General features: G+C 46.5%; 1 protein-coding gene across 1 annotated transcript; it reads left to right on the top strand.

Annotated features, from left to right (window-relative positions):
* The first annotated feature begins 3,468 nt into the window (after window positions 1–3,468).
* ripk4 (receptor-interacting serine-threonine kinase 4) lies at window positions 3,469–11,933 on the top strand. The gene is made up of 8 exons (XM_079283215.1): window positions 3,469–3,686; window positions 5,698–5,989; window positions 6,581–6,729; window positions 7,047–7,096; window positions 8,809–8,967; window positions 9,154–9,269; window positions 9,870–10,110; window positions 10,225–11,933. The coding sequence occupies exons 1-8, from the start codon at window positions 3,505–3,507 to the stop codon at window positions 11,466–11,468; spliced, it is 2,433 nt and encodes an 810-aa protein (XP_079139341.1). The 5' UTR covers window positions 3,469–3,504; the 3' UTR covers window positions 11,469–11,933.
* Window positions 11,934–12,067: the final 134 nt, after the last annotated feature.

The following is a 12,067-nucleotide window of genomic DNA, read 5'->3' as shown; positions in this document are numbered from 1 at the left end:
TTTACCAGCAAATAAGAAGTATCTTGCTTTTACACGACTATGTATCCTCATCTAAAGCATAACCTTTATTTTCAACTTTTAAATTCAGATCCAAACAAAGACACAGAGAGCCATTAAACGTTCAGTTTTTAAATTCGATCAGACGGCATTCTTCACTACCTTCATTTAGGTTCTGTGAACTGCACAGAGATCAGAATAAACTTTGGGAGATGAAGGTATGGAAGCCTGGCGGAATGTGAGACAGATAAAATATATGTAATGATAATATACAGGATCATCATTAAATACAGGCACGGGTTACAGACAAATGAAAGCATTAGGAACGAAGCCATGGTGTAGTAAGATAATAGTGATAATATTTTATACAAGCACAAAGCTGTTGAAATATTTTGGCGTTTTATAAAAAAGCACCCGCAGCAATAAGCTGAGTCGTGGCCTTCATGCTCTCACATCTAGGACTCTTTGTGATGTTCAGTGTTTGAGAACAGGCAGCGATGATGTAACCCGACACTGACCTCCACAGAAGAAAAATGTCAAATGATCTTTATCTTTAAGCATATGTTTTCATAAATACCGTAGATATGTCTTATCACAGAGCTAAATGCTTTAATATGAGCCCTCCAGTGGATGGCGTTAGTTAGGCAACATCCAGCACACAAGAGGGTGAAATATAATGGTGTTAATAGATTTACATAGTCATAATCAGTTAAATGAATGACTTCATATTTGTTTTCCTACCAAGACCAGCAAATACTCTCAAACGGCAGAGAAAAAAACCATCTAGAATTCCTCACACGCTGCTGTCAGTAAGTAGGACGCTGAATGAACAACCATCACATTCTTATGTCCACACTCATGCTTCAAATAAGCCCCGAGGAAACCAACTGAATGATGGGAAGTCCAGTGGAGCGCAGGACTATAAATAATACGGCGGCACATGTCAGAGCTGCGTGCTGCCACAAGCTGAGATTTACTGTACGACATTCTAAAAACAAGATACTGGTTGTGGTTCGTTGGTTAGTCTTTTTTTACATCTCGTGATGGATCTGCGAGCTGGTTTGTGAGATGATGTATGATTCCTTCAGCCACTTGTCCTTACTGGTACCTTCAGACCAGCAAAGCTCAAAACAAAAGAAGCACTTTTTTTTCATCCCAGTGGAGGAAAAGTGGATGATCCTGATTTATCCTCTTGTTCTCAATCAGAGCAGTGAAGCAGATAAAAAGAGAGACAATTTAATCATCACACCGATCAAAGCTGCTCTTTCATGCTAATGATCAAGCGGTGTGATGCCGCCCAAGAGAGCACTGTGGGCCCGCTGTTAATTCACACCGCGCTGAACAACTTTTTAATTGCTGTTCATGTTAATGCAGCAGCCTCTGGGGGGGGGGCTCCTGGCTCCTGGCTCCTCGTGGACCAATGAGATGTCCTTATTGTCTCGACAGCCTCTCTGATGACATATTTACCGTCAGCCCTCACGCCTTGTCCTTCCGGTTTCCTTCTTCAAACCTGGAGAGCAGGGCGGAGCAGGGCGACACGATGAGGTCATGTGTTATTCTGGTGGAGCAGAGGTAAATAGAGAGGTGGTGCTAACGATACAGAATGAATAACGCATTAGATTGTGATTTTATCCTGGAATACACTCGAGGCAAGAGGAGCTGATGCCCCGAGTATTCCAGGATAAAATACTTTTTACATGAAGATATAGTGAATGCAGTTTTCAGTCAGTGTAGGTTTAACATGCAGGTAAACATAGTTAAGGCCTTGAAACTGATGCAAAATATAAAAGGATCGTCCCACAACACAACAAAGAGATCTTTAATCAAGGGAGTGTATGAAAATGATTGGCGGGGAAGATAAGGGTCCGAAGGTAGTCCCAATTTTTTTGGAGAAGCAAAAAGGGATATTTTTCCCATTGCATTCATTTAGCAGATGCTTTTATCCAAAGCGACTTACAATTCAGAGTCTATCGCATTTCTACCCCGTAGGCTCAGCTACGGGAGCAATTTTGGGGTTAAGTGTCTTGCTCAAGGACACATCGACATGCGACGAGCAGAGCCGGAACCGGGGATTGAACCGCCGACCCTGCTATCCACTTAGCCACAGTCGCCCAGATCAATCTTTGTGAAATGTCGTGTAAAAAGCCAAAATGTTATTTGTCAACACGCTGCCTTTTCAAAGAATGGTACAGTACCATTTAGTTGTATTTTATCCGTGCAGTGCGCCAGCGGTTTGTCATTACTGCATGCTGTTTGTGCTCCAGACCATGTGACGTGGCCCTGTTCCACACAGACGAATGAAATGATTTGATGGATAGTCCGACCTCTGATTTCATATCATCATATCAAGTCATATTTTGTGAGGTGGAATCCTGGGACGGGTGGTCTTGAGCTCGTTTCACTCCTTCTGTTGCTGGAATATTCGCCATTTTGTTATGCTTGCAGAAATAGATTGTTTTGGGGGGGGTGGTGTCTTTTTTGAGGGGAGGATCCAAAAATAAAATTAAAACTGGGTCAGGTCGTTGTCTTAATGAAGCATACGTTTCAACACAATCATTTTGTACAGTCCCTAACACTAAGGTTCTAATAAGCTTGTTTTTTGAGCCACAACCTCTACGATTAGTGATCTGTAGACGGTACGAGTTACAGTTTCTTACAGGTTTTTGGGCCTAAATCTGACATTTGATGTCTCACATTCGGGGGCTCTATGAATTGCGTGTTTGCTGTCTTCTATGAACTTGCTTCCTTACATTTATGTCGGCTTATACAACAGCGTAGCCTGAGATAAGACTGGTTTAAACTCCACTCCATACTTGTTTTATGATAAGTAACAAAATGAATCATTTACAGTCTCCCACCAGAGGACGCAGCAGCAGCACGGCTGCTCTCCTTCTGTCACTGGAAAGGAATTTCATGCCATGACAACAATCCCCGGCTGTTAAAAATAACCTGACAATCCTCCTCTGCTGAGAAGATGAGTCCACACATCTGGTCAATATCACATAACCTGCCTATTGTTCCTACGAATTCCCTCCTCTTACCTCTCAGGGCTTTGATTTGCATAATGGACTACAGTGAGACAAAGGTGTGTCCTATGAAATGACACATTCCTAGGTTCATGGACTCCGGCTCAGCGTGGAGATTATATTCTCCCTTTCAGAAACATGAGAGCGCTCGTGACTGTAGGGCATCTGGAGACCTGACTGTCTCACGACACTGTGGCAGCGTGGTGCCTGGTGGCTTGTCTTGGTGCCTGGTGGCTTGTCTTGTTTCCTGAAGCATTCCATCTTTTCCACTGTGTTTCAAAACCAGGAAGTGGTGTCACAGGCCCGGCCCCTCTTACTTCACCTGAACAGAGGGAGGGGCCTCACTGAGCTTGACAAGGGGAAAAACAAGGAAGAGCTCACAAGCAGGCAGTTCAGTGTGTCTGTTCAAAAGCCCAGATTGTGCCTTGGTGACGGATATAAAAGAGGAGTTCACCCTGCTGCTGGGTTTCTCAACGTGGATATGGACGTACCGGGTTCTCATCATGGGAATATGGGGCTGTTGAGGACCTTTAACTCCCCTGAGTTTGGCAGCTGGGAGAAAATAGGCTCAGGTGGATTTGGACAAGTATACAAAGTCCGGCATGTACAGTGGAAAACATGGCTGGCTATCAAGTGCCCTCCCTGCCTTCATATGGATGACAAGTAAGTTCCAGCTGTTGAGCCACATGGATCATGATCATCTTTAAAACAATGAATTTGTGTTCATGTAAAATGATATGAAGTCGTATAAAACAATGCTCCTGTAGAAGGGACTTCTTCTTTTTTACTTATGTGGTCCCTCTGAGTACCAGATCTGAAAGTCTGTCTATCCCCAGCTCTTGTCTGTTAGTTTGTCACTTGATGACCAGTTTATGACCAAATGGCAGACAGACAGAAGCTTAGACTACAAGTAAGTTGGTGAAAAGTCATTCATTGCCTGGAAGTCCTTAAAGCCAGGCGATGTGTGACTCACCTCGTGCTAGTCTGGGCACACAGCAGCAAACAGAAGGCTGTGTTTCTGGATATCTAGCCACTGTTTAGTTGTGTTGCAGGGACCACTGACAAGTTCCTTCATCCCCTGTGAGAACCACAGCTGTTTACGTATCCAAACCATACCCCAACATGAAAGGTTCACCAACGATTTCCCCAATCAACAGACACGTTGTTATCTATGGACCCCAGGGAGGGGCTGATTTAAATAAATGTGCATTTCATTAAGGGAAGCAAAGTGGTCTTTTGTCCCCTCAGGTTCAGCTTGATTAGATTGCATCTTGAATTCTTTAACATTTAGCATAACCATTGTATTTCTGCTCTGCATGGATCTCATGTTTCATGGATCAAAATTGAAAACTGTGTTTTATATATATATATATATATATATTGGAAGTGTTTGTGTGAGGGTTTCCATTCTTCTGGGCTGTGTGTAGACACGCTGGGTTCACCTGTGGTCTTCAGACAAATGACAAATACCCCCTCACAATAGCTCTCCGTGCTTCAATCCTCTCAGAACCTGTAGTGCCACTTAAAGCGTCCGCTGAACCCGAACCAAGATGTTATCATCTCTATTATCTGCAAAATACATAAACAGTCATTTGACTGCAGCCTCCATTGACCCGCGCACAGCATCCAGCAGCAGGGACTCAAAGCCACCTTTGTCCGCCTGTTGTCGGGCCGCTGTGTGGCACAGACAATAAAAGGAGCCGTAGAACCGGTCTTACCGGGCCTCTCGGTTAAAGCGGGGACATTGTTTTGTTTTTGAGGAGCTGCTGAGGAGCACTTGGGATTAAATGACGGATTTAAGTAAACAAGTGCTTGCCCATTCTCCAGTGTTTTGTTTGAGTATTCCTGCCTGGCAGATTTTGGGGGCTTGTGCCTCCTTCATTTGCGCTGAAGGACAATTACAGCTTTTTTGTAACCTGATACACTTTGCACATAATAGACTCTTAGGAGCCTCTTCTGTGCTTCTAATTTCATTTCATTTCATTAATCGCAGAACAACAGAATTCCCCCGCCCAGCTCCCTGAATTCTGCCTGTGAAGCACATTCCTGCCAATGCAACCGTTGGTGATTTATCTTTCTCTCATCTGTCCTCATTAAGTGTTTGCATTTTCAAGGGGAAATGGAGATATGTGCGCTGAGGTCATGGATGACCTGCACACCTTGTGTTTGAGGCATGTCAGCGGGGCCGCTGGACTGATAATGAGAGAGCTGTGCAAAGGTTGAGCAACATAGAACAGCTCTGTTTAAGCCTCCTGGTGCATTCCAGGCTGGGAAGGGCCTCCGGACAGTCAAGAGCTCAATCCACATACTCTGTCTGAACTGGGGTGAATGAGCTCTAGACGTCTGCAGTGAGCTCAGTAATGGTTACATATAATGCGCTGGAATGTGGGTTAGGACATAAGTTATGCAAAATGTTCCTGCTCAACGAGCATAGGGTGACCGCAGAATCATTGGGTGACTGTTTCATGAGACGGTAGAGACGGTAGATCACTACCCGTGTGTCAATGGGTGTGGAAGGTTTGGTTCCAAACAAGCTTAAAAACAACGGTTCATCTCATGTCAGCTGCGGTTTGTTTGCATTTCTTGAAATTGCTTCGTCACCGGTACAAGAGCCTGACTCACTGAGTCGCACAGTAAAATGTGGCACAAATTCTCATTATCTTCTAAATCGCAGGGAGCGCACAGAGCTGCTGGAGGAGGCCCAGAAGATGGAGGCCGCCAAGTTCCGATACATCCTGCCTGTGTACGGGATCTGCGACGACCCCCAGGGCCTCGTCATGGAGTACATGGAGACCGGCTCCCTGGAGACCCTGCTGGCCACCGAGCCGCTGCCCTGGGAGCTGCGCTTCCGCATCATCCACGAGACCGCGGTGGGAATGAACTTCCTGCACTGCATGAGCCCGCCGCTGCTCCACCTGGACCTGAAGCCGGCCAACATCCTGCTGGACGCTCACTATCACGTCAAGGTAGAGCGTTTGTCACAAAGTGGCGTCATTAGTGCCCTTCGAAGGGCCAACGACACATAAAATAATTATCACCTCCTATGAAGTGAAATGATTTTCATTCGAAGCTGGTTGAAAGTTAGATTTACGGGGTTCTTGGGGGAATGTCAGCCGCGAGGTGGTTTGCTGCTCCTTTCTATCCATTTAAAAATGTCAGCCCGTCACACGCTCTGGGCTGACAGGTGTCTCTCTCAGCCCTCCAAACAGCCCTGTGTGCTGAGAGCGATGGGTGGGAACCGTCTTCTCCGGAGTTTAATACGTAGATGTAAACACCTCACCCGGGCCTGTCCCGACAGGATTAACTCAGCTCTTGTTAAAGCTCCCCCCCTGTGAACGTGTGTGCATGAAAGAGTGTGGGCGTGAACTCCTCAGCACAAACGTGAAGGGTGAAGGGCCTCTCTCCTGCAGGCTAGGACAAGGCTGTGTTGCCCTCATCGTGCCACTGAGTGCACATAATGGGAGCTTAGCAGCCTGGCGAAGTTAGTCATCAATATCACGGTGCTCCATGAGAAAAAGCTCTGTTTGAGGGTCTTATCTGATCTCTCCCTCTCTCAGATATCAGATTTTGGCCTGGCCCGGTGGAACGGCCTGTCACGGGCTGATGACATCAGCAGAGACGGCTTCTGCGGCACCATTGCCTATCTGCCACCCGAGAGCATCATAGAGAAGGACAGAGCGTCGGACACCAAGCATGACGTCTACAGGTTTGATTTGTCAGCTCTTTGCATGCAACATTTTGTGTGAATGTAGGTTTTGTGGGAGATTGATTTGGTAGCAAACGAGTGATAACATGTTTAACATATAAAGATGGATTTCTTTAAAAAAAGTCAACAATGTTTCAGTTAAAAGGGGTAAACATATTTATAACCACACTACAATAAAGATCTGGTTCATTGGGGACGATTTCATTAATAAGCGAGCTCAGCTTGAAATAGAAAAATGTGCCAATTTCTCTGCAGCAATATGTTTGATTTGTTTCTGTGTATTAACATCTCAAATTTTTATTTTGCCTCTGTTCCAGTTTCTCCATTGTCATTTGGGGGATTCTCACTCAGAAGAAACCCTACCAAGGTGAGACTTGCACTTTTAATACATGAAACCAATGAATACTTCATTTCAGGCTGATGGGAAACTGTGTTTGAGCCATTCCTGCCAAGAGAATCAAAAGAGTTGATAATTATGATAAGTCTGGGCGATAAATATTATCATTTTGTGACTCTTAATGATTTGCTCATATTATCATATGTTGTTGTTTTGTGTATTTACAAATACATGATTTTAATCAACATTTAATGAACAAGACAAAGAGTCTGCAACAATGCTAGCTGCTGTGGAGCTGTACTACAGTGGTGCTTTAAAGGGGACATGGCATGCTCATTTTCAGGTCCACACGTGTATTTTGAACTTGTACTAGAACATGTTTACATACTTTAATGTTCAGAAAGACATTATTTTTCTCATACCGTCTGTCTGAATATAACTGTATTCCCCCATGGTCTCAAACACTCCGTCCCTCTGCCAAAAAAAAGCTTTTTTTGTAACACCAGCAAACTAGCATGCTCACGATGACAACGCTAACACGGTGATACTTAGCAGGTATAATGTTCACCATGGCAGCAGTGTAACTTTAGTGGGTTAGCATGCTAACATTCGCTAATTGGCACAAAACGCAAAGTAGCCTACAAATGAGGATGATGGGAATGTCATTGGTTTCGTAGGTTAGATGAATTATTAACCTCATGGTGATGCGAGAGCTTGATCACATCAAGTCAGAGGACCACCAGAGTCAAGGATCATCTTCTGGTGAACATGAATGTCTGAGCACGATATCATGGCAATCCGTTCAATAGTTGTTGAGATGCTTCAGCCTGGACCGTCTTTCTGTGTCAAAACATCCATTTATCTACTTAATATCTGATGTATTCTACATTTGCTCTATCATGATATAAATATTGATATGAAAAATAAGAAAACAAATATTCTTAACCATGACCCCCAACTCACTCAAGTCAGAGTTAAGAGACGGTGTCTTGTACTTTCTACTTAGTAAGTCAAACATTTGACTTGTTATCTCGTACAGCTGACTTATCCCTGCAAACTTTTCATCTATTTTTAATATTTTCCTGGCAGGAATAGTCTTTCATCATTTCCCATAGCATCGACCTTTCGAGGTGTGTGTGTGTTTGCCTGTGCAGGTGCTGTACTGTACGTGTGCATTCCAGTGCAGGCACGAGGTGCTAACAAGTAGAGTGTATTTTCTCCCAGGCGTATCAGGTAGCAGTTCATTCCAAGGAATTTGGCTCCTTTTATAAGAGCAGTGTGTGGATGAGGGTTTCCAAGTTGGCACTGGCACCACCTATGTTTACCCAGACATCATTAAAAAGTGAGAAATGGCCCAGTTACCATCCCTTCTTCCTCCTCCACCTGTGACTGGTATTATGGCCACAATAGGAGGCGAAGCACTTGTAATTACGGCCTCTATACCTGTATGTTCTGAACCATTGTCTTGGTTAATCCCACCGTCAGATAGAAGGAGGCCATGACCGGGAACCCTTGAGAGCTTTTCTTTTTCGCTTCCGTGGGAGCAGCACACGCGGTCTTATCTGAGCCCACGGGAAGATGGCGATAAAGCTGTGCATATCTATACAGACACTGGCTCCCACCAGCACTTTAGATGAACGTGTCATGTACTGCAGAATCTCATGTCATCTACATATTGTGTTTTAGTATAAAACCTGATGTATTGTGATGAAACTCAAGTATCCGATTGTTTTTCCCCCTAGGTGAGAATAATATCCTTCAGATCATGGTCAGGGTGGTGAAGGGGGTGCGTCCAGACCTGGCTGCTGTGCCCCGCTGTCGGCCCTCAGCCTGTGCAGGGTTCCTGAGCCTCATGCAGTGCTGCTGGACCACAAACCCTGATTCCAGACCCACCTTCCAGGGTAAATTATGCCACCTTTCTATCATACTAACTAGTCACTATGAAACACAAGTCATCCTGTTTCTTTAACTAAACACTGTTACATCTCCAAAAAAAGCCTCCGACTTTTAGCTTTCCTCCCCTTGCTGTGTTCCCTAATCCATCCCTGCTTGTGCTGAAACGTGACCTAGAGTTGTTGTCCTTACAGAAATCACATCTGAAGCCGAGGAGCTCTGCTCTAAACCTCAAGAGGAGTCCAAGACGCCGACCTTATCGACGTCAGAGCCGGAGCCCACGTCGCCCAACGCACTCACTAGTGACCAGGTACGACAGCACCATGTGAACTGCTCCCAATGATGTCGTCCTCTCTGGAGGACCTAGTGTGTCTTTTTGTCAACTTCTTTTGGTCGATGTTTGAACAAGGCGGATGATGTGAACCTCCACTCCACTTTATCTTTTGCCGCTTTGCTTGACTCTTCTTCAGAGCTTTTAAACGGACTGTTTTCCATTAATGTGTAACCATACGCGGAGACACCAGGAGGCTTATCACTACATTGCTCGACACATGATTATGACTCTTCAAATCATATGTTATGGAAATGTTTGAGCCGGAACAGAAGTTGCATCACAGACGAGGAATGTTGACTGATGGGATTGTTGAGCGTGTGCACTGCTTTGTCATTTCCGTGGCGTTCGCTGTTGTGTATGGGATGTGATGGGACACAAGATAAGCTGTTTTGAACTTCCGCATGTGTTCAAGTGACTTTGAATGGGTCAAACCCAAGTTCAACAAATAATCACAATGTCAACATGCAACAGCCGTCGTAAAAGAGCGGCAGCTACATACCCAAGTGTAAGTGTAACGAGTTAGGCTGTCAAAGACCAGCTGGTCCAAATATGATTATCTGGCTTTTTTCTCTACAGGTTAAAGAGAACAAGCTGGTGCGTCCAAAGTCCGCCATGTTGCCGGAAAAAGACTACAGCCTGTCGGAGCTGTTGAGCCAGGTGGATTCTGGGATCTCGAGGAGCTTTGATCGAGTGAAGGAGGATAGCTGCCACAGCAAAGAGAACACTTGCAAGAGGCTGTCTGGCATCTCCTCTGCTGATTCAGCCTTCTCCTCCCAAGACTCTATCACGCTGTCTTTTGAGAAAGAAAACACATGTGGTAAGATCTGATGAAAGACCTGCGAGACCAGCTGTTATTCATGGAACCTAACAATAGTATACGATCAGGAGGTTTTTTTGCCTCAAACCCATACTTTTCCTCCTTATCGTCCAGATTCTGCCGAGGTCCAGAGACGGAAGCTGTGCGAGGCCATCAGGACCAAAGACACTGCCAAGCTGATGAAGATCCTCCAGCCTCAGGATGTCGACCTTCTCCTCGACGGGGGAGGCAGTCTGCTCCACCACGCCATCGCCTTGGCTAACGAGGAGGCTGTCAAGTTCCTCCTTCTGAACAATGCCAACCCCAACTTTGCGAACGCCCGTGGCTCCACCCCCCTGCACCTGGCCACAGAGAAGCACCTGAAGCCCCTGGCAGAACTTCTGCTCGGGCGGCGCTGCACCAACGTCAATGCCAAGGACGAGGACCAGTACACGGCTTTGCACTGGGCGGCCCAGAACGGGGACGAGGCCATCACGCGCATGCTGCTGGACCGGGGGGCGGCCATCAACGAGACCGATGGCCAGGGACGCACGCCGGCTCACGTCGCGTGCCAGCACGGCCAGGAGAACGTAATCCGGGTACTGCTGAGCCGCGGTGCCGATGTTCACATCAAGGGTAAGGACGACTGGACGGCGCTCCACTTAGCCGCCTGGCAGGGGCACCTGGGCATCGTCAAGCTGCTGGTGAAGCAGGCCAGCGCCGACGTCGACGGGCAGACGACAGACGGCCGCACGCCGCTGCATCTGGCTTCCCAGAGGGGGCAGTACCGAGTGGCTAGGATCCTGATCGAGCTAGGGGCGGATGTTCACATGACGTCTGCTGGGCTAAACACACCCCTACACGTGGCGGCAGAGACGGGTCACACCAGCACCTCTCGCCTCTTGATCAAACATCAGGCGGAGATTCACTGCCAGAACGCCCATGGACTCACCCCTCTCCACCTGGCCTCCCAGCGAGGCCACCTGGCCACAGTCAAGATGTTGATAGAAGAAGGCGCGGACCCCTACAGGTCAGACCAGGCCCTACGCACCCCCTGCCATCTGGCAGCGGAGAACGGTCACTGTGAAGTCCTGAGAGAGCTGCTCCTCCACTGTCCAGGTGGCGGCGCTCTGTCGGACGAGCAGGGGCTCAGCCCACTACACCTGGCACTGCAGGGCGGATACTCGAACATCATCACGATGCTGCTGCCGCAGGACTGCCAGGACTTGGTCACCGAGAGGTCGGTGCAACCGGCGGCCGAACGGCCCGCACGGCCGGAGGCCCAGCCGCTCCAGAGGAAAGTGGTCATTCTCAAGCTGACGGAGCGCAAAGACTGCCCACAATCCACCAGCACACAATGCGCCTCAGCACCCTGCTAACGAGAGCCAAGACACTGCCAGGCCGGTACAGAACTGCCCTCACAGTCTTCTTTTATACTCCACTGGTGCCTCCGTGTTGGGCTCTTATCAAACTTAAGAGTTTTGTTGGACTTAAAAGCCCTTTCAGCGCTGTAGGTATTTCCTAACAGTCAGAAAAGCTTTAATGTAAATATGTACACTGTGAATAGGAAGTATAAATACTCTGTTGTGTTACTTTTTTACTTAACAAGCACAATTCTTTTTTTTACTCAACAAGCACCAGCATCAACATGATGATGGGGTAACCTGTGACCTTATGGGGACGTTTCACGATAGCGCGCTGCAGCTGGTATGCCTGTCAGTCATATTTAAGGGAGCAATGCTGTGGATCATCAGAGCCATTGATTTAAAAAAACACTGTTGACCTTCAGTGTTCTAACCCTGTTACATATCAGTGCATCATCCATTAAAACATTTTAAACCTTTTATTTTGTTTGTGCTCGTCGCTTTTTTTTTACATTAATAACCTAAAAAATGTGTCTGCAAATGTATTCGGCCGTGTCAGCCGATAACATCATAATCATGGTGATGAGCAAAACAGAAGAATGAAAGTTATTTTC

Source organism: Melanostigma gelatinosum (genome assembly GCF_949748355.1).
Source record: "Melanostigma gelatinosum genome assembly, chromosome: 14".
Classification (NCBI taxonomy): Eukaryota; Metazoa; Chordata; class Actinopteri; order Perciformes; family Zoarcidae; genus Melanostigma; species Melanostigma gelatinosum.
This window is presented reverse-complemented; position numbering and strand designations above follow the sequence as displayed.

Coding starts and splice junctions, on each gene's coding strand:
- ripk4 (XM_079283215.1), top strand. CDS start 3,505: ATGGACGTACCGGGTTCTCATCATGGGAATATGGGGCTGTTGAGGACC. Junction 9,270..9,869: donor ACGCACTCACTAGTGACCAG/GTACGACAGCAC, acceptor TTTTCTCTACAG/GTTAAAGAGAACAAGCTGGT. Junction 10,111..10,224: donor TGAGAAAGAAAACACATGTG/GTAAGATCTGAT, acceptor CTTATCGTCCAG/ATTCTGCCGAGGTCCAGAGA.